At 36.7% G+C, this 27,053-nt stretch overlaps 1 protein-coding gene across 23 annotated transcripts in view; it reads left to right on the forward strand.

Annotated features, from left to right (window-relative positions):
- The window catches only part of LOC103175020 (liprin-alpha-1), a 47,053-nt gene that overhangs the window by 14,284 nt on the left and 5,716 nt on the right, over nt 1-27,053 (forward strand). For 4 of the 23 annotated variants that reach the window (XM_042341441.1, XM_042341450.1, XM_042341444.1 and 1 more), the window contains exons 2-26: nt 3,675-3,776; nt 4,249-4,413; nt 4,736-4,810; nt 5,386-5,496; nt 6,271-6,492; nt 6,785-6,931; nt 8,193-8,327; nt 10,011-10,088; nt 10,412-10,495; nt 10,797-10,928; nt 11,360-11,422; nt 12,528-12,619; nt 14,090-14,240; nt 15,806-16,032; nt 16,326-16,566; nt 17,280-17,309; nt 18,387-18,538; nt 19,712-19,884; nt 21,344-21,437; nt 22,110-22,121; nt 23,071-23,152; nt 23,298-23,498; nt 24,399-24,461; nt 25,858-26,033; nt 26,547-26,644. In XM_042341441.1, coding sequence (XP_042197375.1) covers nt 3,675-3,776; nt 4,249-4,413; nt 4,736-4,810; nt 5,386-5,496; nt 6,271-6,492; nt 6,785-6,931; nt 8,193-8,327; nt 10,011-10,088; nt 10,412-10,495; nt 10,797-10,928; nt 11,360-11,422; nt 12,528-12,619; nt 14,090-14,240; nt 15,806-16,032; nt 16,326-16,566; nt 17,280-17,309; nt 18,387-18,538; nt 19,712-19,884; nt 21,344-21,437; nt 22,110-22,121; nt 23,071-23,152; nt 23,298-23,498; nt 24,399-24,461; nt 25,858-26,033; nt 26,547-26,644 — 3,106 coding nt within the window. Of the gene's footprint in view, nt 1-3,674; nt 3,777-4,248; nt 4,414-4,735; nt 4,811-5,385; nt 5,497-6,270; nt 6,493-6,784; nt 6,932-8,192; nt 8,328-10,010; nt 10,089-10,411; nt 10,496-10,796; nt 10,929-11,359; nt 11,423-12,527; nt 12,620-14,089; nt 14,241-15,805; nt 16,033-16,325; nt 16,567-17,279; nt 17,310-18,386; nt 18,539-19,711; nt 19,885-21,343; nt 21,438-22,109; nt 22,122-23,070; nt 23,153-23,297; nt 23,499-24,398; nt 24,462-25,460; nt 25,488-25,857; nt 26,034-26,546; nt 26,645-27,053 lie in introns of all 23 variants that reach the window. The other 19 variants (XM_042341459.1, XM_042341461.1, XM_042341460.1 and 16 more) reach the window with 15 other exon arrangements.

A 27,053-nucleotide genomic window follows, 5' to 3' on the forward strand; every position in this document is an offset into this window, starting at 1 on the left:
CAATTGCATGGTGTAGGTTGAAAAATCCCTTCCCTTGCATTTGATACAGCACTTTTCACGTCTTCTAGATGTCTCAAAGCGCTTCACGGAATATACTGTCAAGTGAATTGACTGTATATCTGTGGACAAAACGCGGCAGCCAATTGTGCACAGAAGTGTCCTGCAAACAGTCGTGGATTGAGTGACCAAATTATTAATTTTTTTATTTGTTTTCTTGAGGGATTATTATCAGGCATGCGGAGTAAGGAAACTTGCCCAAGGTTTTACCCTTCTGGGAATCGAACCCAGGTCTCTCACTTGTGAGGCGAGTGCTCTAACCATTGAGCTACAGGACTCCAATTGGAAATTGGAAGAATTATGCTATTAAACAAGCCAGGTATAAATTAAGATTTGAAATGGGTCAGGAATGTGCTTATCTGATTTTAACATTCTATGAATTTGCATTGACTGAATTTGTACAATAACTATTTTGAAAAATCTATTGACCTTTGACTTGTTTATTGCCCTGGCTTATGTTTCTACATTTAAATGAAAGACTTAAATGGTGCCTTTCTCACCACACCTACTGTTTGCATGCATAGATATATTGCCTGTTAGTAAATAATTAATGTCATTGTATGCCCGCAATAGTAGTTAAGCATTCAGTTACTGTACACATGGCTTACCATCTGTCAGCTAACTTTGCTGTAACCTACATAGAGTTCAAAAGTCTACAAATTACATGTTAATCACGGCTGTTCTGAAATTTCTGGACACTTGGAAGTTCCATTAAAATTAGCCAAATTCTGTGTACTTTTCTAAATATGATGGGGTATCGTAGGGTTTGCACAATGGTCTTATAGTGAGATCCCTAATTCAATATTCGAGTAAGCTTCCTAATTCGATATGAGCATGTGAGCCCAGTTGCCTCATGTGTACAGTCCACATTTATCTCAACCAAGAAAACAATCCTGTCAACCAATAGCGACAGTTTCTGCAGCTGCATACGTGGATTTATGAGATTGTGGTAGAATTTGCAGCTTGAATTTCAGCGAGCAAAGTTGTGTGGATTTGGGGAGACAGCATATTGGGGATGTAGAATTGAACATTGAAAGGGGGTCAAAAAGATTGAACAGATTGAACACCTTTCTTGAAGATTCTTCTTAATGAATATTGCAAATGTGAGTCAATTGAATTCATTTAACTTAACAGGAATAATTTGTACCAGACTCGAGGTTTTTCTTTCGTCACCTCGCTTGGTTGTAATTACCTGTGCAGCATTTTGAGACATTGACTTGATGAGTTGCTACGAAAATGAAAGATGGTTCATTAAGTTGGTTAATAACCAGGGAGCATCACTGTGAAAACAGTGTTGTTTTATTTACTGTTGAACCCTACAATAGGACTGGAAATGTCTACAAAGTTTATGGAAAGTGCGTCGAACATCAGCTCATGTTTCATCAGAAATTTGACATGAGCCTGCAGATGGAAAATTGACATGCTGATGATTACATACTTGAGTGTGGGGGGGTGGGAGGTGGAGAGAGATTCATATTCCATGCATGTTGATTTACCCATTTTAGCGTATTTATCTATTGGAAGGGTGGGAAATAGCGAGATGATGAGAAGAACTTTGGAGCTGGAAGGCAGTTAGTGTGGTTCTTACAAAATATATTAGGTCTAAAAGATTAGGGATCTAAAAATTCCTAACCCCTCAGTGATTTTTTAAAAAATCTTGCTATAAATATGGAGAAACACAGTTCAATGATGTTCTCATCCAAAAGCTTTTAGATATGTGATCTATTCTTTCTGCATTACATGATTTCAACCCTTCTCACTTTCGTTTCTTCCTCTGCATCCAAATAGCTCCGGTTTCTATTTTGGAAAATTCCTTTAAGAGGGTTTTGTGACTAACAAAATTAGAAATCAAACTCAATTACTGCTGAGTTTGGTAATGGAGAATGTGGAGTGTTAACTCCGTGTAGCACCGTAGCTAAGGTCTGAGCAAGAGCAAAGAAAACCCCAAGCAACCTGCTACAGTATGTTTGGCTTTGCCTTGAGATGGGCATGTAAATCTTCTTTCATCTCAGTAAGGCAATTTTTAATATGGTGGCCTTTAGTCAACATATTTCACATGGGATTTTTAATGATCACCTGAACAGACAGGTGGGACTTGGGTTTAACTTCTCACCTGAATTCAGCACCTCAAACGGTGCACCCCACCCCCAAACCATGACCATGATTCGAAGGAGGAGAGAGTGCTGCTAACTGAGCCAGGCTGTCACTCATTACTTTTTTTCCCCCCCTCTGTGGTCCCGTTTCTCTTGGCACCATAGTAAATGATCCCAGAAGTAATTGTTCTTCAATGGTAACAACATTTCACTACATTTGGAACAGATACTGCAAGCAGTAATTGTCTTTTCGTGCACATAAGCATTTTCTAGCTTACGCTATTCCATTTTAGTTTCTTCTGGAATGCAAGGCGTTGTGCCCTCTTGTGGAAGTTAAAACATGGCGTTGCTCCTTGTCGAACCGAAGTTGTAAGCGTTTTAGTGTTACTTTATTAAAAATTTTTGGTTTACTTTTAGGATTCATTGCCGTACAAATTAAATGAAACTTAGAATTGTGTGATGCTCTTAACTTAAAACTTCAATTTGATGTGAAAATTTCTGTTCTGTAAAAACAGGACAACCAACTGATTTATTCTGTTGTTTCTGCATTATTGCTTGTATTTCAAAAACCTAGTTAATAGATAGACTGGATGTTCTAATACAGGAAAAAAANTACTTTAGAGTGTGTTGAGATGCATTTAATTGAAATGATGCTTGAATCATTGGTTCTTTCTTGCTGCGGATTACACTTCAATTCACTAGAGATTCTTGGTCTTTGCTTGGTATGGATTTCTTTATTGCTGTAGGTAACGGAGTGACAGATTTGATAAGTCAGTTGACAAAGTAAGTACATTACATCCTAATGGAGTTGACATCTTTCCAATTGTGTAGATAGTGAACCGTGAGGGATTGTCAGAGTAAGTTTGCTTAACTTGCATAACTTTGACTCGTTTCCTTTATGGAATACGTATTATAATTGTTTCATGTTTTATTAAAGGAATATGCAATTTCTTTACAATAATTACTTGACTCACTGCTCACCATGTGCAGCCAAATACACCTCTAGATTTCTTTCCACAAATCCCACAGTAATTTCTGTACTAATTTTACTTGATCTATGTGACATCTTGCATTTAATCTGTGTTAAACTTAATTTGGCAGTCCTTTTAGTTGGATTGATTCTTGCATACAGAGCCAGTATTGGATTTTCAATTTCTTCTACCGCTTGATACAGATCCCAGCCAGTAGTTCCCAGTCAGTTATGTCAAGAGTTTTGTGATGTCCTCCCAATATGAAAGGTGCTGTGTAAATTGTTTTTGTTGTTGGCCCTCTTCTGGAAAGTTAATGAGGTCAGCTTTAGTCCTTTTGTAATTACTGACACCCGCAGCTTTTATTTAGTACAATGAAAAAAAATCTTGTGTGCCGAAGCTGAGAAATAATGTCATTTTGTTCGCTAATTATTTTGTGGTGGAGGGAGTGAGGAATCAGGGTGGGTGGGGGGGAGGGGGAGAGAGAGAGTGAGAGCTTAGTTTGTACTTTTTTAGACGATTAAATTTTAGTCTAAAATGGGTCTCTTTTTTACAGGAGTTCGCAGCACTTACAAAAGAATTAAATGTATGCAGAGAACAGCTGCTAGAAAGAGAGGAAGAAATATCTGAACTGAAAGCAGAAAGAAATAATACTCGGGTAAGTAAGCTCTACGTGAGAATGTTCAAAGTATTTTTAATTGTTTTGTATCTTTAATGCAGCAAATCCACAATTTTTTTTGTGGATAAAATTCTTCCAAACATTTGCCACTTCATACAATCATTTAGTTGATTGTTTCAGTAACTAGAGGCCTTTAAAGCTTCAGTTAGTCCTTCATGAAATATACACAGAAATATACTTGAAGGTCCTCGGATAGTTCTGTGTCTAAATATGTGTATTTAGTGAAAGCCTTCATTCTGATTTTTAAAAAAAAACAACAAAACAAAAGTTAGATTTTGTTGCGTTGTGTTGCTGTATTGACCGCTGAACAGTATAGTGCAATAGAACAATGATTTTCAAACTGGTTCAGGGTGCAGTTAGTTTCCGACGAGAAATTGAGTTTTTTGATTTAATTTGAAAATGTTTTAAATTCCGTGTTTTGTTTTCACTGAATATTTTGGTTGCTTTGCAGTTGCTGTTAGAACACCTCGAATGCCTCGTCTCCAGACACGAGCGGTCACTCAGAATGACCGTAGTGAAGAGGCAAGCTCAGTCACCAGCAGGTGTATCTAGTGAAGTAGAAGTTCTTAAAGCACTCAAATCATTGTTTGAACACCACAAAGCTTTAGATGAAAAGGTACTGTCATTGTGCGGATTGTATTTTCTAAAGCAGTAAATGTGATTATATAGTTTGCAACTGGAAATGAATGAATTGATGAATAAAAGTACTAATTTAAGATTATTATTCACTAACTTTTAAGAAATAGTTTCGTTAATAAATTATAGCATTTTTAAATCTTTTCTCCAAAGTCCGCACTAAATAATATTTCGGCCTTCACCCTTATTGTGGGATATCCATTTTTACCATAACTCAAACTTTGAAAACACTTTTCTTACTGTAGAGTTAATACATGACAACTCGTATTGAATGTTAATGATGAGCCTGTGTCTATTTCTAGGTACGGGAGAGGCTACGAGTAGCATTAGAAAGAGTTAGTGCATTAGAAGAGGAAATAGCAGTTCGAGAGAAAGAGGTGAGTTTTTTTTGTTGAGCATCATGGAGGCATTCTATCAAATAAAAACACAGCCAATCCCTTCTGTTATATTGGCAAGATGTAGGTTTATAGTTTGGAGTGTAGTAAGGTGAAGTGTATTCAACTGCTACCAGAGTAAAACTCGTGAATTAATACTAATTTCACAGTGTGGTGCCATGATGTGGAATAGTCTCGGAATGCACTAGGGTCACATTATGAAGATTGGTTAATCTGGTAGGGTACCAGAGGTTGCTGCTGCAATCCTATCCCAGCAAGAGTGGGCAACTTCAGAAGACTAGAGGAAAACACCAACAACTTGCATTTTATAGCACCCCTCATGTAGGGTGGAGTCCCACAGCACTTGACAGTGGCAGAGCCCGACTCTGAGCAGGGGGAGGGAGAGGTGACATAGGCATGGTCGAAGAGGAAGGTTTTCAGGCTTGACCTGAAGATGAGGAAGCAAGGGGCAAGACAGAGGGATAGAGGAATATTATTCCAGAGTTTCGAGAGGTAGTGGCTGAAAAAATAGACAATGTGAACATTTGGAAGAATTTAATAATATATATTCATTTCAGATTTCATTCTTAAAAGAGCAAAATTCACATGCTCCTAAAAAAGGTGCAGCTATGGATGGAATAGAAGATGGTGGCCATGGATATGATAATATTCCAAGTACAAATGGCATGGTATGGATTTCCTGAATTTATGGAGTATTAAATGCAGAATACAAAATGCAAAGTTAAAATGTCATTAAGCATACAATGCTGTAATTGATACGTATATGTATAAATTATATGCTACCCTGTAAAAATAAAAATCAGTGATTTATAAGCACGAATCATGGCACGTATCCTAGATTTGAGTTGGCACTGTTGTACGTATTTCCATTCCCTTGACCTGTGAAATATTTACTTTGTTCAACTTGTAAGAATATCTTAAGTGTATTTGAAGATGAATCTTATATATTTTCTGCAAGCAAACAAAAAAATCTGGTGAGCTCCTTGATCATTAGCTTTATCAATAGCATTAGAATGGATTCTTGGTTATGATGTGTTTTAATGGTCTTTACCTGACTAGCTTATATGAAACTGCTCCCAAGATTATTCAATTACAAGAACATTGACACACCCAGCATTTTGATATATGAACTACTTTGGATTTTGCTCCCTTGCCAGGTTATAATCTATCTTGATTTTAGTTGGTCTCATTTTATAGCTGGTCTGTTTACATCACTAAGTATATATTTCTTGCCTTGTGTATCTTTACATCAACCTCACTTGTGCGATGCATAAAATTCCGGTGTAGTCAGACATAATTTACTCCTGTTCCCATGGTTGGTCCAGGAACAAAAACCTTTGTTTTGAGTCCAATTCTTTCTGATTGATGACTTCTGTAGGTGAAGCGAAATTTCGCTTTCATTAAAACATAGATTTAATTACAACTTTTCATTTTTATTTCAGAGATTATCTAATAGCTCTATAAGTCACGATGAAGATTTGATTAAAGTAATAGAACTACAGGAAGTAGTGGATAAACAAAACAAAGAACACGGGCAGCTGAAGGATCGACTCGCTGCTCTTTCCAGTAGAGTCTCAGAACTTGAAGAGGATCTGGATACAGCCCGTAAAGACTTGATCAAGTCTGAAGAAGTGAACACTAAACTCCAGAGGGACTTGCGTGAGGTAAGAATACTAAGTTAAACCTGCGGTGTGCAAAGCCTGTGAAATGTAATAGACGTTTATTTTGTGAGTGTATTTTCATATTTGGGATTGATCAAACAGTAGCTTTGCAGAATTGGCTAATAAATGCAACTATCTTGACTTATTTGCAGCTATCTGATTATAACCTGCATTTTTGATATTTTGCTCACTTAATGGGGCTAATGACTTCTCTTGTGTGCTTTTTTGTTTTTGGAGCAGGGATGCAAGTGTTTTTTTTGAGAGACTGACTCAGTAATGTGTTTTGCTTTTATAGGCTATGGCTCAGAAAGATGATATGGAGGAAAGAATAACAACTCTTGAAAAACGCTACCTCAGTGCACAGCGTGAAGCTACATCCGTACATGATCTCAACGATAAACTTGAAAATGAGCTTGCCAATAAAGATGCTATGTACAGACAGGTACAGACCTCTATAATTTCCCAAATTAAGTCATCTTAGATGAATAACTTTATTTGCCGTGAAATGTAGGAAGTGGGTGTAAATGAGTAGCAGAAACGTAAACATGGTACATTAAAATGTATGATGGCTTTATACCCAGTGGTACAATTTGAAGCATTACGTGATAAGTAAACCATTATTTCTGAACCCGCAACCTTGCATGCACAAATGCACCTGATTCAATAAAAGAACATTTTGCTTCAGCTGTGCTTTCTAACTCGAAAAGCATGAGGAATATTACATTCGAAATACTACATTCGAAACCGAATACTGTCAAACTTCATTTATACATAGGAGTTCCCCTCCCCCAGGTCTTTGGATTCTGTCTTTGAATCCCAGGCAAATGGAATCTGTAAATTTATTTGGACAGTTTTGCACATTATCAACATGTTGAGGGCTGCATGCCATTGAATACCAATGCAATAGACAAACACAGATTCAGGGCTTTTTCATTTTAACTTTTCCTAATTGTTCACCGCAAAAGAGAGTTTAGTTAACCATGAGATTATTTTGTTGTGTATATGCTGCAACTCAAACCTACTCGATTGAATTTTAAATGTTTCCCATTCTCATTGGAAGCTTTTTTTCCCCAGTTACAGCAAAAGGGATGTTTTTAAGGCTGCTTCTGTTAATTTATTCATGAACAGAAATGTAAAACTTCACCTTACTTTGTTAAAACCATTTCTCTGTAGACTTTCATTTTAACTTAGTTTGAGGTAGTCAAAATGATCTGGAGTTTTGTGGTAAAGTAGCTTTACAGTACAACTAGAATAATAGAAATGGGAAGGACTAAATTAGGGGAAAGGTTGGCTTGAGCTCCTTCCTATGCACCTCCTTCAGAGCAGCAAAGGTCAGCCACAAATCATCCATCCACTTTCAGTCTCAGCTCACTCATTTATAATAATGATAATCCTTGCATTTGATATCGCGGTTTATCACGTCTTCAAGACATCGTCACAGGATATACTGTAAAGTGTAGTGACTGTATAGTTTGTATATTTATACGGTAAAAGAGAAGAATTTCACTGAATAGTCTCAGTGTTTCATAGGATTTGGTGTAAAATGCAGTGACTATTTATTTGAAGGTGAATATGAGAGAGAAAGTCTGGATTCAAGTAAATGATTCTCATCTTATTACATTGCATCGAATTAGAATTGTAGCCAATTAGTGTTGTCTTTGCTTTTATGTTGAAATGACTGATGTCTTATTAACCTTCAATAGAGTGAAGAAAAGAACCGTCAGTTGCAAGAACGCCTGGAACTAGCTGAACAGAAGCTGCAGCAAACTCTCAGGAAAGCAGAAACTCTGCCAGAGGTAGAAGCAGAATTGGCACAAAGGGTAGCAGCGCTTAGCAAGGTAGGTATTGACTGTTTGTGTGTGTTTTGGTCTTTAAACCATGTTTTTATCTTTTACAAGTAGTGTGCTGGATCCCAAATCATATGGAACAGCTCCTTACACACAAATTTGGAACATCATGTTCTTCACTTTTTCAGATTGTTACCCATGATTATTATTATTATTATATGATGAAACATCCATATGTTGAAGGTTTATAGCCACAAGCTAATCTGTGGTAAATTGTTTGACTAGATGTCTTTCAAACCAATTAGCTGTTGATAAACCGTTCACTAATCCTGAGATGTTTGCAAACATGTTGTCAGAGCTACCTCATGGCGCCATTAATAGGGAAGGATACCTGATTTTTAGAGTGTTAACTCCAGATTCATGAGAGGGTTTTACTGAATTTGATTGGTCAGGTTTTTTGTTACTTGTGAGTATTTATATGGTTCTGGGTTTTCTTTTGTATCCTGTGAGTATTGATCCAAATTGCACGTATCCTAGAGAGAGAACATACAGTAGATGCATTTTTAATTGCGTAATCACGTAAAATGATCAGTGAGAAGTACAAGTTATAGGAGAACAGTGAACCGGAAAAAAGGCTATTTAACAAAGTATACATATATATATACACATTGTTGTACATTTTAAATATTTTTAGTTTAGACTCCTGTAACATGGCTCCATGGACGAATCTTTTTGTTCATCTAAAATTTGTACTTGGCTACGATTTGGTTAGTGTAAGTTGGCAGGGCTGTCTGGCTTCTGACATTTTTAAGGAGTGTAGAAAATGAAGCAGTTGCCCATGTGTTTTGAATGCAGATCTTTCATATTCACATGTGGGGTAAAGCATTCTCATTTTTTTTTTTGCCATGTACTAATTTGGGCTAATTGGAATATGATAGTCGTGACCGGGGTGAAATGGAGAGAAAGATGGGTTGAGGAATGAATTGTGTGTTCCAAAAAAGAACAGAGATTTTCACGTTTTCTTCCCCAATCCAGTGTGCGACGTTTGCATTTGGATAATTATTGTAAGACTGATACATTCTGAATTGAAAAGATTTGTCATTATTTTTATAAGCTGCTTCTGTTTTACCCTTATCTTTACCAAAATGACCAACAATATATTTTACTGTTTATTGTCAAAGGAAAATGAAACCTGGAAAGCTTTGTAAGTAGTTTTAAGTTTAACTGAGCAGAGTCCTGTTTTTATTTTCCTGCTTGTTTTTGTGCCTTGTTGAAGTGGCATTCTTATACCTCTGTGGGAATTTGAAGCCCACTGCTCTGGTATAAATGCAACAATGTGAGTGTTTAATATTCATTCATTCTGATCACGGTCTTGGGCTCTGGGTTGTATCCACCCTTTTCCGTCGTTAATGACCACAATAATATCTAAAAATCTGAACTGGGAAATTCTCTCTTGTATATAATATACAGCGCAGGCACATTGTGGTAAACTGAACTTCCTTCCTACTACATTTTGAAACTCTTTTCATTTAAGCTCAACAATTCATTCTGAGTCAGACTTATTCATTTCCATTATTCTTTTTTATTCCACGCTCTAGTTTCAAACTTTTTTTGACGGGCCATTTATTTTTTTTAATCAGTATTCCTCAATAGCCACTTTCCCTTCTCATTCAGTATTATCGATTATTGTAATCTTTCTGCTCTTTTCTGTACCTCTCTTTTTGCCTTTCATAGTCTGATCCTTCCCTTTCTTCTGAAGATTCTACTGTTATGGAAGCTAGACTGGTGGAACTGAACGCCATGCTTAGGAAGGTAGAATATGCACTGTTCCCGTGTACTGTTTTATGCTTGCTACCTATTGCCTCTGCAAACAGTGGCAGTTGATACCTTGATCGTGTAACCTACGCTGGCTGAACTTTTGAGCTTCAAACGTGCACTGAGCAGTTAAAGCACCATTGAACATCTGTCGTATATTTCATACGGTGCAGCTTACACCAGGCTTTTGTGAGGCCACTGGCTGAGGCTTGGCACTAAAAAGTGGAAATTGGTTTCTGGACGAGTTGCAGTTTTTCACAAGGGTTCATTATTTCAAAGCTCTGTCTTTGCAATACTAATTTACTACCTTTTTTTGCCAGGCCGAGGAAAGGCATGGGAACATTGAAGAAAGGTTACGGCAGCTGGAGGCACAGCTAGAAGAAAAGAATCAAGAATTACAACGAGTATGTTTTTCATTTTATGCTCTATAACCTCTAAAAGAGTAAATCTGTTTCAACTTCAAATACTGAATCCTACACAGTTTATGTAATCTTTGCATTATGACATTTGTAGACATGTGGATTCCTTTGCAAAGTTGTAGGTAATGTGGTGTGTGCATATATACTTGTACGTTCTTCCTGCCCTCAGAGATGGTCACACTTTTGTATCTTAAGATTGCAATGATGTTGACAGTTCAATGATTTTTCTCAAGATGTCAACCGTTTGAGTGGGAGATTTCACGTGTTTGGATTGTTTCTTTTAAAGGCTCGACAGAGGGAAAAGATGAACGAAGAACATAATAAACGCTTATCAGACACCGTAGATAAACTTCTTTCTGAGTCCAATGAAAGACTTCAGCTTCATCTAAAAGAACGGATGGCAGCATTAGAGGAAAAGGTGATGCTTTTTTGTATTAAACATAGTTGGAGTTATGAAACTTACGGATGGCTTGTTACCTGGTATGTCTAGCAAAACCCTAGATTTAAGAAGCTGCATTTAAATCTTGGATAGACATATGTATGCACCTTGTGAGTGTATTTTGCACGTTTTTAGGGAGAGGACCTCCAAATAGCAGCTGGATCCTAATGGAAGGCCCAAACTGCTCAGAACCCATTAACAGCTGTTTGTCTTCCATTTGTTGTCTGCATATAGTGTGGCGGTGGCGAGACATCAAATATTTAGAGGCTAAAATGATGGGAAGAGGGAAGAAATCTCTCGATCAGTAACGCTAACTAGCTGAATTGTTTAACTTTGAATTGAAATGGCTGTATTGACTTTCTAGCAGGAACATTGCAATGATCTGATGTATATTCTGTGAAATATTTCAGAACGCCCTTATTCGAGAACTAGAAAATACAAAGAAACTCATTGAAGAAACACAACATGAGAAGGTAGGCGGTTTGAAAGGTTATTAGCCAAGGAAGTAAAGATAATGTTGCTTCATGATTTATTCATATTCTCCTCTTGTTCCCTGTTTGTTCGAGAAATTTTAGTAAGCCTTCTCCTGTGCTTGAAAGAATTTTTGTGAATGTAAACTAACAATAGTCTGTCTGAGTGTTACCAGATAAATATTTTAATTTCACAGGAAAGCTTTAATCTTAAATATTAAAACTTGCTCTATGATATAATACTATATATATATATATATGGTTTGGGTACCCAAAATAGTGATTTTAATATGTAGCTCATTTTCGTGGTTGGGCTTAATTTATATATTGGAAATGATTGGTTTATAAAGTGTAATTGGAACCAATGCATTTTGTTGTAGAAAAGTGTAAAATGGTAATTAATGCAAAAGTTAGTGTACGTTTGTATTAATGAAGATCCAAAATCAGTTTGCTGGACTCACTCCGTGCAAACTCAACTAATATATGTTACTGCCACTAGTCTTTGAAATTTTAAGTCTTTGTAAAGCTGTCCCACAAACAAAATCAAAAACATGGTGTTTAAGCATTGTTTGTGTGTTTAAACAATTTCAGCAATTCACATATCAATCCCACGAAAGTGCAGTCTGATGGCAAATTGAATTCTCCACTATATTGAACATTCTCTCTTTGACCCTATAAAAATATGGAAATATTGTGTGTAATGTGATTATAGTGCAAATGTGGGTATTTTGTGTTGTGTGTAGTACAGGGTACTTTTATTATATTAAGTTCTGTGGGTTTTCTTTAAATCTCAATCTTGTGGACATTTCCCATGTATTCCAATAAATAATGAACTATTCTTATAGAAACAGAAATGTTTTAGCGCAGGAGGCTGCTATTGTATCTGTTATGGATTTGCACTGGCATTTAAAAGAACATTTTGAACAAAAAATGCTGTAATTTACTGTGAAACTAGAGCACAACAATGACCTTTTATAACTGGTGAGGTTGAAGTCATGAACATATTTACTGACTGAATGGTCGATCTTTCAGAGATGTTGCATGGCATTTTATATTCTTTTAAGTGTTTGCTGTGTTTTTAAACCCAATGCTTTGATTTACATTTCAGGAGCAAGTGTTAGTTGAAATTGAGACCATGCGGTCTGAAAATGAGCAGTGGAGAGTGAAACCTGCACCTTTTGGAGATTCTCTACATCATAGGTAATTAAAATATAAGTGCCACACTATCTTTAAAAAAAAGTATCTTATGTTTGTTATGACTATGCTTCAGCCATTTCTGAAGGTGTTGTTTAAGTGATGCAAGTTGTGGGCATTTAATAAGATGCCTTGTCCAACTTGAAGCCTTCCAAAACGTCAATTATTTTTATGTGGGGCATTTAAAAATCTAAATGTTATTGCAGAAAAATTACAAGGCTCTCGATATGTTGCACTCAACATTGAAAACATAGCTGTAATAACTATGGTCTGACTATTTTTCTTCTAGTCTTCGTGATACAGTACTAATATCTTGCCAGAAATGTTGATAAATGTTTATCAGAGTTTGAAACTCTCTTTGAAAATAGATGCTGTCCAGGTACAGTATGTACGAAGTAATGCTGCAGTGTTTTGTAACCAGAGATGGGTAAAAGCAACAAATACAGTTCAGGTTTCCCCCATCCCTATCAGGAAGTTTCCCTCAGCTCCTCTTCCAAAGACCTGGGGTGAAAAACAGGAACATGTCTTTTGATTTGAGCAAATGAGAACTCGCCACACATGCCAGTCTGAATCATTGTTTTCTCAAATGTGCTGGGTAAAAGTGAAACCTGTTTCACATGATTGCAGAAGAGCTCTATTTGCTTAATTTCCTTTGCAATGTATTTTAATTTACATGTTGTATGTTAAACATATGCTCAGTGGGAAACTGAGATGCAGAGAATTTATTCAGTTTTCAAGAAGGAATAAATTACTCTCCTCCCCAGGCATTCGTTGTGAAGATTTTTTTGAGATTTTAAAACCACTGCAAATTTAGACTTAGGTGGAGAATTGCTAGGTTAATGCTTCTGAATGCAAATCATTTTTAAAACTGAAGTAAACTTGCTTGGGTCTGTGAACCATTTCAACTTGAAACTGAAAAATTGGATGCAACAATTACTATTAATAAGTTAATGCAGTATATTTCATAGATGTTTGAGACTGAAGCAATTGGAATTGAAGGACACTCCAGGAGGAAAAACATAACATTTGTTAAACTGCCATCCTGCATAAAAGTAAAAGCACAGCAGTATATAGCTTCCGCCCCTATGAGTAATCAATCCTTTGTCTGTTCAGTGCCTAAACTTGTTACATGATTAATCGCTATGCGTGATTTTGTTGATGACCATATTGAACACATTCTCCCTCCTTTACACTATATAACCAGTTGGCAGAAGATTTGTCTTGTGCCTCTCTTTCACCACTCCCCACTATAAAAATGTCCAGTAAGCTTATCAACTAACTAACTAACCAAACTGGACTGCGTGATGACCTGTTCATATTTCTGTTTACTTCAGGACCGTCTAAAACAAGGGGATGCAATTTTCATGTGATTTCAGTATTGCTATGCTTTCATTTTAGGAAATGAATCCTTAAACTAATAGGATTTTTTGAAAAAAAATTCAAAATATTTTATGCATTTTTAAAATATTTTTTCAGCAGGTCACATTTAGGTAGCACCCCAGACTTTAGGTTCCCACTAGCATCTACAACAGTGGTGGACAATCATCCAGAACCATATGTCAGCGCACCAGTATTACGTAGGACTCAGAAAGGCCGTTTAGCTGCTTTACGAGATGAGCCTTCAAAGGTAAAGCGTTTGTGTTTTTTTCTCACGCAATTTGAATTGGTGTAGCATTTTTGTCTTAACCTTGTGTGTGTTTTTTTAAGTCAAGCTCGCTTTTTTACAAAAAAAGTTCCGTGGATTTTGGGAAAGTCAGACTAAAAAAAAAACATTCGTCCGTTTTTTGAGGGAACTTTTTTGAGGAGTGAAAAGCTGCTCCAAAGGCCAATTAAGCATAATAATAATAATAACATGAGGGCATCCGTGCCTGCATCACTGTTTTTGATAACTTGTCTGCCCCACTCATATAAAGCAGTTATTCACAAGTACAATAGGCACAAGGAAATTTAAAGACTGTCTTTTGTGTGACAAATCTTGAATTCTCTCAAACTCATGATATATTCTGTTGGTCTGTTGACAATCTTTTCAAAAAAGATGAGCCTTTTCACATAATGGAGCCACTGTTAGAGGTTTGAGGATTTGAGATCCCATTGATTACTCATTGTTAAGGTAACGAATGTTGTTGCTATTTCATGTGTGTAATTTTAATGCAGATGTATCGAGCTAGCCACATGGTTATTAATCTCCAGAGAATTATTTTTTATGCACAGCAGCATTTGTTGTGTTAGTCGCATTAGCTTTTAGATTATCCACCTTAGCCATTGTGTAATGGGGTTTTCAATTTTGTAGTGGTTCTGCTTACCTGTAACCATGCTTCATGATGTTTAATATATCATTGATTTTTTAATTTATTCCATAATTAACTCTCAGCTCTTGGGCTGTGTGTGTTAGTTTTGCAAATCCTCAAAAAAACAGTGACTTTTTGCATCACAGACTTTCTTATTAAGTAAAGATGCATAGTTTATTGAAACGATTTGTTGCTGTCCCATCTTAATGTGTTTTTCTTCTGTTCCTTGCTACTTTTATGATGGATGCATGCAGCATGTAAGTTTGTACGCTCAAAAAGTGTTTTATGCAGTTTCACAAACTGTGCTGAAACAAATTCTGTCACCTCTTTCTAAAAAATATTACATTTTTAAAAAAAACGTTAAAGGCAACAAGAACAATTGTTAGACAAAGTAAACTTGTTTCTGTTCGTTTTTGTATCTGGCTTTTTAAACCAAGCAAAACCTTTTCCATAATCCTGCAAGCCAAACCCTTATTGGGAGGGTGGTCCTAGCTGGGTGAGCAATGGGAAGCTTGCCCAAGGGTGCTTGGAATAATAAGACTATCCAGTATCAGTTGGTTCCATTCCAGCCGAACCCCAATACACACTCTGGGGTTCCCAAGCCTTGTCCTTTGCCAGCCTGCCTCTAGTACGCTACAGAATTAGACAAGTGGGGTGTTCCCGCCTTCCGTCTCCCCGCTCACCCCCACCCACCCCACCCGCCCGAGAGAGAGTGCGCATTCCATTCCAGACACATGGAAACTTTGGCATGTAAGTGACATACATATGTGTAAATTTCAGTCTGGTTTGGATACTGATAAGCACAGTATTGTTTATCAGACATCCGGGTGACCAAAACGGTATGATAAGGCCAGCTGGCTTGCTTATCTCTTCTGAGGCTTTTGTGTTGCGTTTTTTTTATGAGCAGGTTCAGACACTAAATGAGCAAGAATGGGAGCGTGCACAACAGGCCAGTGTCCTGGCTCACGTAGCTCAGGCTTTCGAGAGTGATGCAGAAGTATCAGATGCAGAAGATGATCGGGAGACTATTTTCAGCTCGGCTGATCTCTTGTCGCCAAGTGGCCAGGCTGATGCCCAAACGCTTGCCATGATGCTTCAGGAACAATTGGATGCCATCAATAACGAAATAAGGTTTGTTTTAGACGTTTTTGAAAGAAAAAAAATGACACGCTAAAGTCGATAAACTTCAAGAAATAAAAATGTCTTTGTGAAATTCTATCATATCGAACAAAGGACCAGCTAGTAGTAGTTGTTCATACCAACCAGAAACCTCAGTGGAAAGAGGTACTCTTGATAATTGCAGTTAATTGCAGAAAAAAGTAAGAGTTTAAAATCGGCTTCATTAACGTTTTGGATGAAGGAAAGAGAGAGAGAGAGAGAGAAAGTAAGCAAAGCCCCAAGATCTCATCTGGCTATTTTTGTAGGCTGATCCAAGAAGAAAAGGAGTCGACACAGCAGCGAGCGGAGGAAATTGAGAGCCGTGTAGGCAGTGGAAGCCTTGATGGTCTGAACCTTTGTCGGTTTAGGTCTGCGGGGACCCTCCCTGCCTCATTCACTACTTCCTCCCACGCCAGTTCCTCACCGCCAGGCAGTGGGCACTCGACCCCTAAACGAGCCCCTCGCAGCCCAGCTCACGAGGTCGAGCGGCTGGGAGCCATGACTCTTGTAAGTTCAAAACTTTTTTTTTGTTCCTCGTAAGCTTCGTATAAAGTTGCAGCATCTTTCTAAAGTATGTGGCTAGCTAGTGTAAGAGTGTGAAGAACACGTCCACAAGACAAATTATTAGATATTATCTGGATTAGATATTCTTTTTCTGTGATTTGTGATCTATAGGCAAATATAGACTTGTTAAAATTTCTCGTTAATGTTTGTAACATCACGACTGCTCTACATTGCAAACTGCAAGACAAATGTGGTTTTCAACAATCCAAAGATCAGGCATTGCTCTCGTCATTGCGGTCTGATTTCTATATTGGTAAAGCAGGTTGAGTTACTTTAAAAGAAAGATGAGGTTGAGTAACAGCTAATTTCAATGGATTTCTAGGTATTTATACATAGAAGTTAGCTTTAAAGGATAGGGGATACTCTCCTGTAGTACGCTGCAACTTTCAAAGTCTTTTGATCAAACTAGGACAAAAAAAATTGCTGCTCCACAACCAACTAGTTGGGGTTGTTATAATCTTGGTGCAGCAGATAACTACAGATGCTATTAGCTGTTGAAATTTATGCAACGTTTGAAGTAATGCATTAAAAAAAGTTTGCTTTTAATTTTCCGACCTTTTCCTCCAATTGCTATGGTTTCTGGGACTGTTGTCTTGTATAACCTTTCGATCAATTTTGTATCCTTAATTACTCTCTCTTTTCTTTGCATGTGTCAGCCTAGTGATTTAAGGAAACTACGTAGGAAGGTAAATGTATAAAATTGAACTTGAATTGCCTACTGGTGGGTGGACAGTTGTACACCGAACATACCACAATCATGCTCATAAAATGTACTATATGCTATATTTTCTGCTGTTGAGCATGGCATCAAAAATTTAAGTAATTCTTTTAATTCCTTCCCAACCCCAAGATAGATTTATTTATTTATTTATTTGAAATGTTTGCATGGCTTAAGCTTTATTATCATGCATTTATTTTCAAAAAAGTGATGAATCAGAAATACTTCATTCCAGGGTAAATTGGAGTGTTTCAAAAACCAAACATTCCAGTAAATGAGGGAATGTTAGAGCTCTCCAGTTGACAACACACACACACAAAGATTTTAAATTGGTTTGCCCCCACCCAGTTCATTTCTTGACCAGAACCATGTCAAATAGAAGTTACGGTTTTCGTGCTCATCGAGGGAAACAAATATCAGAATTGTGATACCCTGAGTGGGTGTTGCAATGTGTCTCCAAGTTTGTGTATTGGCAGAGACCTGACTACAAACCATTCTCTTGGTAGCATTAGTCTCAGATCACAGAGGATTTCTGAGTTGGGCTAATTGATGCGAGAAGTGCTGCTTACATCTGTGTTCATGTTTTCTTTTCTGCCTTTTCCATCTTTTTTCAGTCTCTAATTTTTCATATTGCTAAATGTAAGCTTTTCTGCAAAATTTGGTACGAGAAGATATCTCACCTTGTCATCTACTTTCCTAAAATCCAACAACACTCCTAAAGTAACTTCCGGTTACCACGTTAATTAATAACCATACTGATCGAAGTTTCAGTCACCATAATATTTATTGGGTTCTTTTCAGCTATCTGTGTGTCCTGAAGTCATTTGGAGAAATTTTCGCCCACACAATATACAGTCAATTCACTTTATAGTATATTCTGTGAAGCGCTTTGAGATGTCTCGAAGACGTGATTAGGCGCTATATCAAATCCAAGGATTGTTATTATTATTTGCTGTTAGAATTTTATGAATTCACTAATTTTTGACATTGATGTACGAACTGGTGCTTGTGTTTTTTAAAACTCCATTGCAATTTCTCAATATAGTCTCCAATAATGAAAGATGATTTCCGAGAAGATAAAACCACCATCAAGTGTGAAACGTCACCGCCCTCCACACCTCGGTCCATTCGGCTGGACAGAATTAATCAAGGTGTTTTGTTTACAATGAGTCAGGAAGATATCCGGGATATACGAAGGTAAAACTTTACCACCTTAGAATTGTAGAATTGTGCATGTATTAATATGTAGTGTGTGTGTGCATATGTATATAATATATTTATATAAATAAAATTCCAATCCTTAGCATAATGGAGACCACCAGCACAATTATGTAGGGTGAATCCAAAGTCCTTATTCATAGGTTTGTATGAGATATTAAAACTCTATGCCATGTAGACGTTTTATAAATAATAATTTGGTCACACAATCCAGTTTTTGTGGGACACTGCTGTGCGCAGTCGACTGCCGCGTTTCGCCCACAAATATACACTCAATTCACTAGAAGTCGTGGTAAGGCGTTATGTCAAATGCAAGGATTATTATTATTACACATATCAACTCGATGACAAAAGCTTTCATGAACGCGATGAAAGACATCTATAATAGCTGCGCACACTCCACGCATGCTGTCTTTTAAAAAAAAACATAATTAATAATTAAAATCTCTTGAGTAAAGACTTCTGTTTCACCCTGTATAATTGTAGTGCCCCCAGCTAAGTTTAGATAATTCAGCACAGTCTGAGATTTGAATCTGGGATCTGTAGCTGTATGGTCTGTATCGCCCGGTGATAAGGTGTATAACTAAAAAAAGTCTTATCTTTCATGTTAGAACTTTTTAAAAAGAATTACAGTATTGATTGCATATGACATAAGAAAGTGGAAGAAGCATTAACCATTCCCTTGTTGTGCTTGCTGAACCTTTGTATGTTGTACAAACAGAAACTTTTGCAGTTTTGAAGCTAAATGCAGTTGTCAAACTGGTAGCCATTAATTACACTGGGATTCAGTTCCTCACAGGAAATTGATCTGACTTCAAAGCATCTACCAATCATGGGAATATATAATTTTAAATATCAAGCTTTTACCATGAGATTGCTAACGGTATTAATTCAGTCAACATTTTAGGTGTGAAACTTGGAAATTAAAAGTGTGAACTCTTTCGCAATTAGATTATTCCGAATAGAATATTTATGCTTGTTGAAATGTACAATGTGAGAAATAATTTATCAGTGGTCAAATTGTGAATTTTCTGTATCATGTACTAGTTGATTCACATTTTTTGCGTGATGCTCTGCGACATTATTTGTGTACCGAAATTTATTTAGAATAAAAATCCCAACTGTATGAATGAATCACTTTATTTTCTGTAGTTCGACTGGGTCACAGGATGGCCAGGTCAGCAATCCCAGCAGTAGCAACAGCAGCCAAGATTCCCTTCACAAAGCCCCCAAGAAGAAGAGTATAAAATCTTCCATTGGGCGTCTGTTTGGTAAGAAAGAAAAAGGTCGGCTCGGACAGACCATCAGAGATCCAACGGGACAAGGTTGGTTTGGAAGTCAAATAGCCTAAACTCCGGAGCGTGTAAATTTATCGTTTTTTCTTTCAATTTACATTTTGTCTTACGTTTAATTTGTTCTGTAAAGCCTACGGCATATCTGAATGCCTAGAATTCTTTTTTTTCGCAATTTTAATTCATTTCAATTTTCGCATAATTTGTTTCTCTTCCATTCTCTTGGTTCTTTATTGCCAAATGACTGTCCATCAATCTTAGCCCAATCTACATGCTACCTTTCCAGGTTCAGGTCACACTTTCTATTCTGTTGGTCTTCTTGTTCTTTGTTTGGATTTACTTGACTTTCTGAATGGAAGTTGCTTGTACCTTTAATTATTGACTTGGCATGGAAATTTTTGGCATGGCAAAATGTGTGCTGTAAACGTGGAAAAGTTTAATACCTACTAATATCTATTATATGTGGCAGTGTGGACTTTATGCTATCGGGGTTCATCTTCGATAAGAGGTTGAATTAAAAAGCAACTGCATCAATTTAATCCATGCGTTTTGCATACTAATTAAATTATTTTTGAAACTGAAAATTGTAATGTTTTACTGAGAGAGAAAAAAAGGGTGAATATTTGCAACAGAAATCACATTGTGGAAATAACCATGTGAATAATACAGTGAACTTTGTGATGCTCGTTACAATATCATAACCAAGTCTTTAAACAAATCTGTCCAATGTAGGCTTTAATTAGTAAAATACAATAGTTTGGGCCAAAATCACAGTTTTGTAGCATCACCTCTATTAAGAAACATTATTGGACCTACCCGAATTAATAGATTTTGTATAATTAATATTTAACAATAAATTTTGTTGGCTTTTATGCAGTGAATAGTTAATTAAGCATGGTTATAATTCAGATTGTATATCTAATTAATGCAAACTCAAAGATGTATTTCATGATATTCATCAGTACCTTAAATGAAAATCATATTGGCCACACAAAAATGCTAGGCATTTGTTCCAAAAAAAAACATATTATGCTATCCTTTCATGAAAGAAATACAGCAGGTTTTCTTAGGGTTTTGTGGACTTTCGCTTGTACTTTGCTGCAGTGATAGTCCTGAACTTTGAGGTCAGTTTTTGTACAAATGTCCCAAAGAATACAATTTCTATTACATTTCTCACTGACAAAAGGTGCACAGTACAAACAATAAAATACAGTAAGCTGGTAGCAAGAATCATATATTTTCTCATTATGGTGGAATTACCAAGAATATCAGTCATATTGGACTTTAACTTTAATTTGCTACAATCTCTAATTCTACAGCTAAGCCTTGAAACAACCTGACATTGTATATTTCACATTGCTTTTTTTTCTCTTTGCTGAATGATATCTTTGAATATTTGGATAGTTTACATTTGCCGGAAAGAAAATGTTACTTCAGTTCATAGTTCTTGCCACATTCACATGTATAACTTGTAATTTTTCCAACGTTTTAGCTGGCACGCCAGACATGGAAGCCTCGCCTCAGGATGCCTTAGGACTTAGTAAACTTGGTGGCCAGGCAGAAAAAGATAGAAAAATGAAGAAGAAGTAAGTTTTTTTTTAATGTTTTCATTTGAAGAATTTTAATGGAGAAGTAAATTGGTATTTGTGAATGGTTAGACATTTTAAATCTGTGGCACTTTTAATCGCTTGTGGCCGAGAGAAGTGTCCGCTGTTCCATTGTTTATTGATGAATAGGCCTTTGTTGATAGCTGTAGATGTTGACTGGGTTAAGATGCAATTTTATGTTGTTCTCTCCTTTTCTTGCTATTTAAGGAATGGGTTGGAGGCTGAGCTGACCCACCAATGTTAAACCAAGGGCCCATTTACATTGAATCATGGCTCCTAGATATATATTTTTCCCCGTTTGGGAATTACCTCGACTCTATTAGCTGTAATGTGATTGAAATCAGCTCAATTTGTAAGGAATCCAAGGTACAGATCTGCGTTCCAGCACTCTGGGTTGCAACATGTTGCTGCATTCTTGGGAATCGCTCTTGAACAAGACGTTGCTTGGGATACTGTCCATTGACATTTTATTGAGTGCCACTATTAAATTGTTCTTATTGCATAAGTAACAGTGTTCAGAAGGAAACGTTCCTTTCTCCACGTCTTTTGTCCCTATTCTTTCGTTGGTTTCAATTTTGAACGAGTGTTTCACACATTTTTTTTTCCCATTTTCCTCCCCTTATGTTTTCTACTATTCACTCCATGATTTAGTAATAAATCTGGGTAAGTTCATTTTTCGGAAACCTTCATGAATGCACTGGGTTTTGCTCTGTGGGTCTGTGCCAACTTATAATGGAAAGGCAATTGTGTTCCTTCACTGGAATGTGTGGAATGCAGGATTATAACTTGAAATGTTCATACTTCCATTGAGCTCCAGTTTGTAAGACGAGAAAAACATTAATGTCTTGGATAGCAAATAGCAAAAAGTGAGCATGACTTTCAAACACTTAGTGCCTCACACTTTGAGGAGTCCAAGCCCCTGGAGAACCAGTCTCCTGACCAGAAGTTTACCAGTTGAATTCTGACAACTATGACTCCATGGCATCAGTTTTTGCCGAACTTGGAGGCGCACACTTCCAAACCAATTACTGTATGAGTTGGTATAATGGACAGGCCTGTTATGAACACCAGTCTTTCACTTGACGGAGGAAGCAGGGGGTTGGGATACTTTTAAATATAACATTCTTTTGAGGGGACTGAACATTGGGGCAGTGATGATGCAGAGCGTTGTCAACAACGTCAGTAACTGGAACTCTTTGGAATAGTATTCCATGTGGTGTATTTTAACTTGCGGGAAAATGTGTGCTTGCCGTGTGAAACTTTACCGTGACGTCTTTTCTATTAAGAATGCTTGTGTGAAGGAGTGGTTTTCTGGTTTCTCTGATCCTTTTCCTTTTAAAAAAAACTCTTGGAAATGTTTGCTAATTTGCTAATACATTCTCATTAATATTTAATATTGCAAGTTTTACATAACTTTAATCTCATCTTTGTGCATGTGTTAAATACCATTTTTATATAAAAATTAACAAGCTACAATTACTTCATGGTGAACTTGGAGGGAAAAACTGCTTATTTCGCTCCCAATGTACAGAGAGCCAGTTGCAGCACCTTCTTTTTGTATATCTACTGAACTGAGTAATGGATACGGATTTATGTTAATGTCATATTTTAGGACGGAGTTGTTGGAGGAAGCACGGAGGCAAGGCTTGCCATTTGCATTATGGGATGGGCCTACTGTAGTTGTGTGGCTGGAGGTAAAACTGCAAATCAATATCCATTGAATTGTAGCCGTAAAAATGCGTCGGGGCGGACTTATTCATGATATTAGCGGCGCTCAATTTGTCAAAAGACATTTTGTGTTACTTCCGGAATTTCAAGCGATTGTGTTTTTGTTTGCAGCTTTGGGTAGGAATGCCAGCCTGGTACGTGGCAGCCTGCAGGGCCAATGTTAAAAGTGGTGCTATCATGTCAGCCTTGTCAGACACCGAAATACAGCGCGAGATTGGCATCAGCAACCCTCTCCACAGGTTAAAACTCCGTCTCGCGATCCAAGAGATGGTGTCGCTAACCAGTCCTTCAGCACCTCCAACGTCTCGAACGGTAAGGAGAGATTCAATTCTTTGGGGGAACAAATACAATTAATGATTTGCGTAGCTGGGGGATCATGTTCTGAGGTTCTCAAATCAATGCATAAATGGATAAGTTCTGATTTAAAGGTATTCTCTACAATAATTTTAACTTTCTTGAATCTTCTATTAAATTTTAAAGAGACTTGTGAAACTCACCACTCCAAAAATAAGTATTTAAGTCAAATGTGAAGTGCCATTTGAGTTTGATTTGTCATGGTTACGGAATGATAAACGAAAGGTAGCCATTTTAGATCTTTTCGGGATTCAAGGTTAGTTGCTGCCCTGCATTCCTTGATCGTTTTCCTACTGCTGTCTTACTGTGAGCAGCTTTTAGTCTGCAAAGAAGACATCATCATAAACGAGTCCATAATCTCCGCTGTTTTAGGAATTCTTATAATTTTATGATGAGATGACAGAATATAACTCTTCATCCCGTTTGATCATGCACTTATATTTATATTTTTGAAATAACTTTAGAATGAATGCATTTCACTTTCATATCGTTTATTTTTTGGTTACAAATGAGGCTGAGCTGATTTTGTTTCCATTTAATTATTTGACGAACTATGTCGCCTTAATTGAATTGAAGGTTTATTTCTTGTTCAGAGATTCTAAGAGATCCCATTCCAAAGCTGAACTATTTTGAAGGAATTTTTACTCTCTTCCACATATGATATAAAATATAGCATCCATGTTCTAGAAGGAACAAAATAGTTTTGAAAATAATCTGCTCACCTTTGTAAGGAGCCACATTTGAGCCTGTGTCCGCTTCCTTCAATGTACCTGTTGCTTAATGTTCTGCCACCTCTCCTCTTTATTACTGCTTACCTGTCATTGGATATGATTGGTTCTCTGTGGGTGATATGCTTAGTCTACTGGAAATGTCTGGTTGACACATGAAGAGATGGAAAATCTTGCTGCTACGCCGCAAACGGTTAGTCCCAGATATTCACTGCAGCTTTTGTTCCTTTTGATTCTTTCAACAGCTTCTGCCCACATACCCTCCCTAGTGTAGTGTGCTTCCCAGTCTTGTGTTCAGGCTTGTAAATATGTGGGTTGTAATGATGTCAGTTGAACTTTAAGGGGGATGAATTCCAAAGTTTTCCTGATGCCCTAAATAAATCATTTGGGATTTGATTCTGTCTCAACTGAGCCTTAGCTTGTTCCACTACAACACAGTTAAAACAATTTTCTATGAGACATATAATGGGGATTTGGGGAAGCCACTAAATAACCTTACAAAGTTCTATGATTACGGATTTAATGTTGCGCTATTTACATTCTACGTTTGAGATGTCTCCATGGCATGGCCTTAATTTTGTTGTTTTATGACTCTTTCAATATATAAAAGCCAAATTCTCATTTGAAATTGATGCTTAAATATATGTGTGGTTATACACCAAATGCCTAACATGGAAAGAGTATAATAGTAATTTTATTCACCTTAGAAAGACCTTAACTATGTAATAATGTTGGCTGATTGTGTTGTCTCTATGATCCTTGTGATTACAAGATAATAGTGTATAAGCACACAGCCAAAATAATTCAAAAATTGCTCAGCTTGACTTGCATAGATCAAAATCAACTAATCTTCTGTGTGTTTGTGCTGAAGTGCCGTTGCAGAACATATACCTAAAAAGTGCATGTTCTTGGCAGATTATCTTTGACCTTATTATTGATCTTTTGCCATGAGACTTTTTTAATGAAAATGCTCTGAAGTAGAAACACTGCAAACTAACGAGACTTGTTTCAGTTACTTTCTTTTAAGAAGAAAACAATAATAATAATCCTCAAATGCAACGATTATTATTATTATTCCTTCCAAAAAGAAAATGACTTGTAAATGGCTTGTAACTTCACGTGCAAACCGCGTATCACAATTAACTTTTTATCCCATGTTTCTCCCACGCTTTTCTAACTGCTTTAACATCAGGATGACGAAGAAGGAAGCTGGGCCCAGGTGGGCTTTTTAACAAGTATTTGATTGTTCGCTTATTAAGCCAGTAAATGCCATTTCCATTTGTCACAAACTAATTTAGATGCGATGCCCAAATTTTACATTGACTCAAACTTTATTTACATTGACTAAAACTTTGAGACCCGTGTAGCTTATGGATCCGTTTCTATGTATGAGCTGCATTATCAGGACAGCCTGAGAAGTATTGCACATCCTTGAATTTATTCCCCATTTAATTTCGCGTTTTCATTAGATATAGAAAGTAGAAAATTGTTTCACTTCGCAGCACTTATTCTAGCTTTGACTTGGAATAAGGCAGTTCAAGTAAGTTTCTTGATAAATGTCTGTCTTTTTCCTTTTTCTGGGGAGTTAGACTTTAGCATACGGGGACATGAATCACGAGTGGATTGGCAATGAGTGGCTTCCTAGCTTGGGTTTGCCTCAATATCGCAGTTACTTCATGGAATGTCTTGTTGATGCTCGAATGCTGGACCATTTGACAAAGAAGGATCTTCGGGGACAACTCAAAATGGTCGATAGTTTTCACAGGTAAATTTTGAGATGTACTTCTCTGACCCTCTTACGGTGTTCTGAAAAAAATTAATTGAAAAAAATCTCCTAGAAAAGATTCTTTGGAGATTTGATACCTCGTGAAATATTTATTCTTAAAACACCGTATTCAAAGCTAAAAGGAGGATTGAGGAACAAGCAGGCGGGAGTTGAAACCATTTTAAAATGTGATGGCAGAAATTAAAAATAGAATTGAAAGATTTGACTTCTTCAAAAATTACTGGATAAGTATTTGGTTGGGAACACTATAATAATAATAATAATCCTTACATTTGGTGTAGGCCTTACACGTAAAGTGGAGTGACTGTGCTTTGTGGGCAAATGGTCTTTGTTGCTCATCTCAGAGACATATGAGCAAATAGTCAAGAATGGTTTCACTGTTTCTTCCGTATGTCTCACAATTAGAATCCTAAACTGCACCCATTTTATTATAAGTCTGTTCCTAATAGAAATTTGCAGAAATAATTTCTTAATATTTTTTTAAAAAAACAGAAAGAGCCTACATTGTGGAATAATGTCTTTAAAGAGATTAAACTATGATCGACAAGAACTGGAAAGGAAGCGAGAAGAAGCTCAGCACGATATCAAAGGTGACATTTATATTAAGTTAATACAGGCTGGTTGTCCAGCTACTGATTTGTTAAGTATGATATTTACAAAGCTGCTGCCAAGTTAAATTGTCAAGGGATGGGGCTCCCCCATGACATCCACATCAATCTTTGTGCTTCTAGTTGGAAAATTTATTCTCTTTTATACGTCCATCTGACAGGCGAGAAGGACTGTATGTATGTGCCTCAGTTTACATTCGTAGAATTGGCTGGTTCTGTGGTCTAGAAGGATATCAATAAGATGATGACCATTTCTAAAAATAAATGTACTTGTCCAGTTGTAATAATTTTAAAAGATTAAGACGTATCCAATTAAAAAATTAAAATAGATTTCTTTTTTTTGTGAAATTAAACCCGTACATCAGGAAATCTAGCATCCTTTATATATATA

The sequence above is a fragment of the Callorhinchus milii genome, unplaced genomic scaffold, assembly GCF_018977255.1.
Source record: "Callorhinchus milii isolate IMCB2004 unplaced genomic scaffold, IMCB_Cmil_1.0 Scaffold17, whole genome shotgun sequence".
NCBI classification, from domain to species: Eukaryota; Metazoa; Chordata; class Chondrichthyes; order Chimaeriformes; family Callorhinchidae; genus Callorhinchus; species Callorhinchus milii.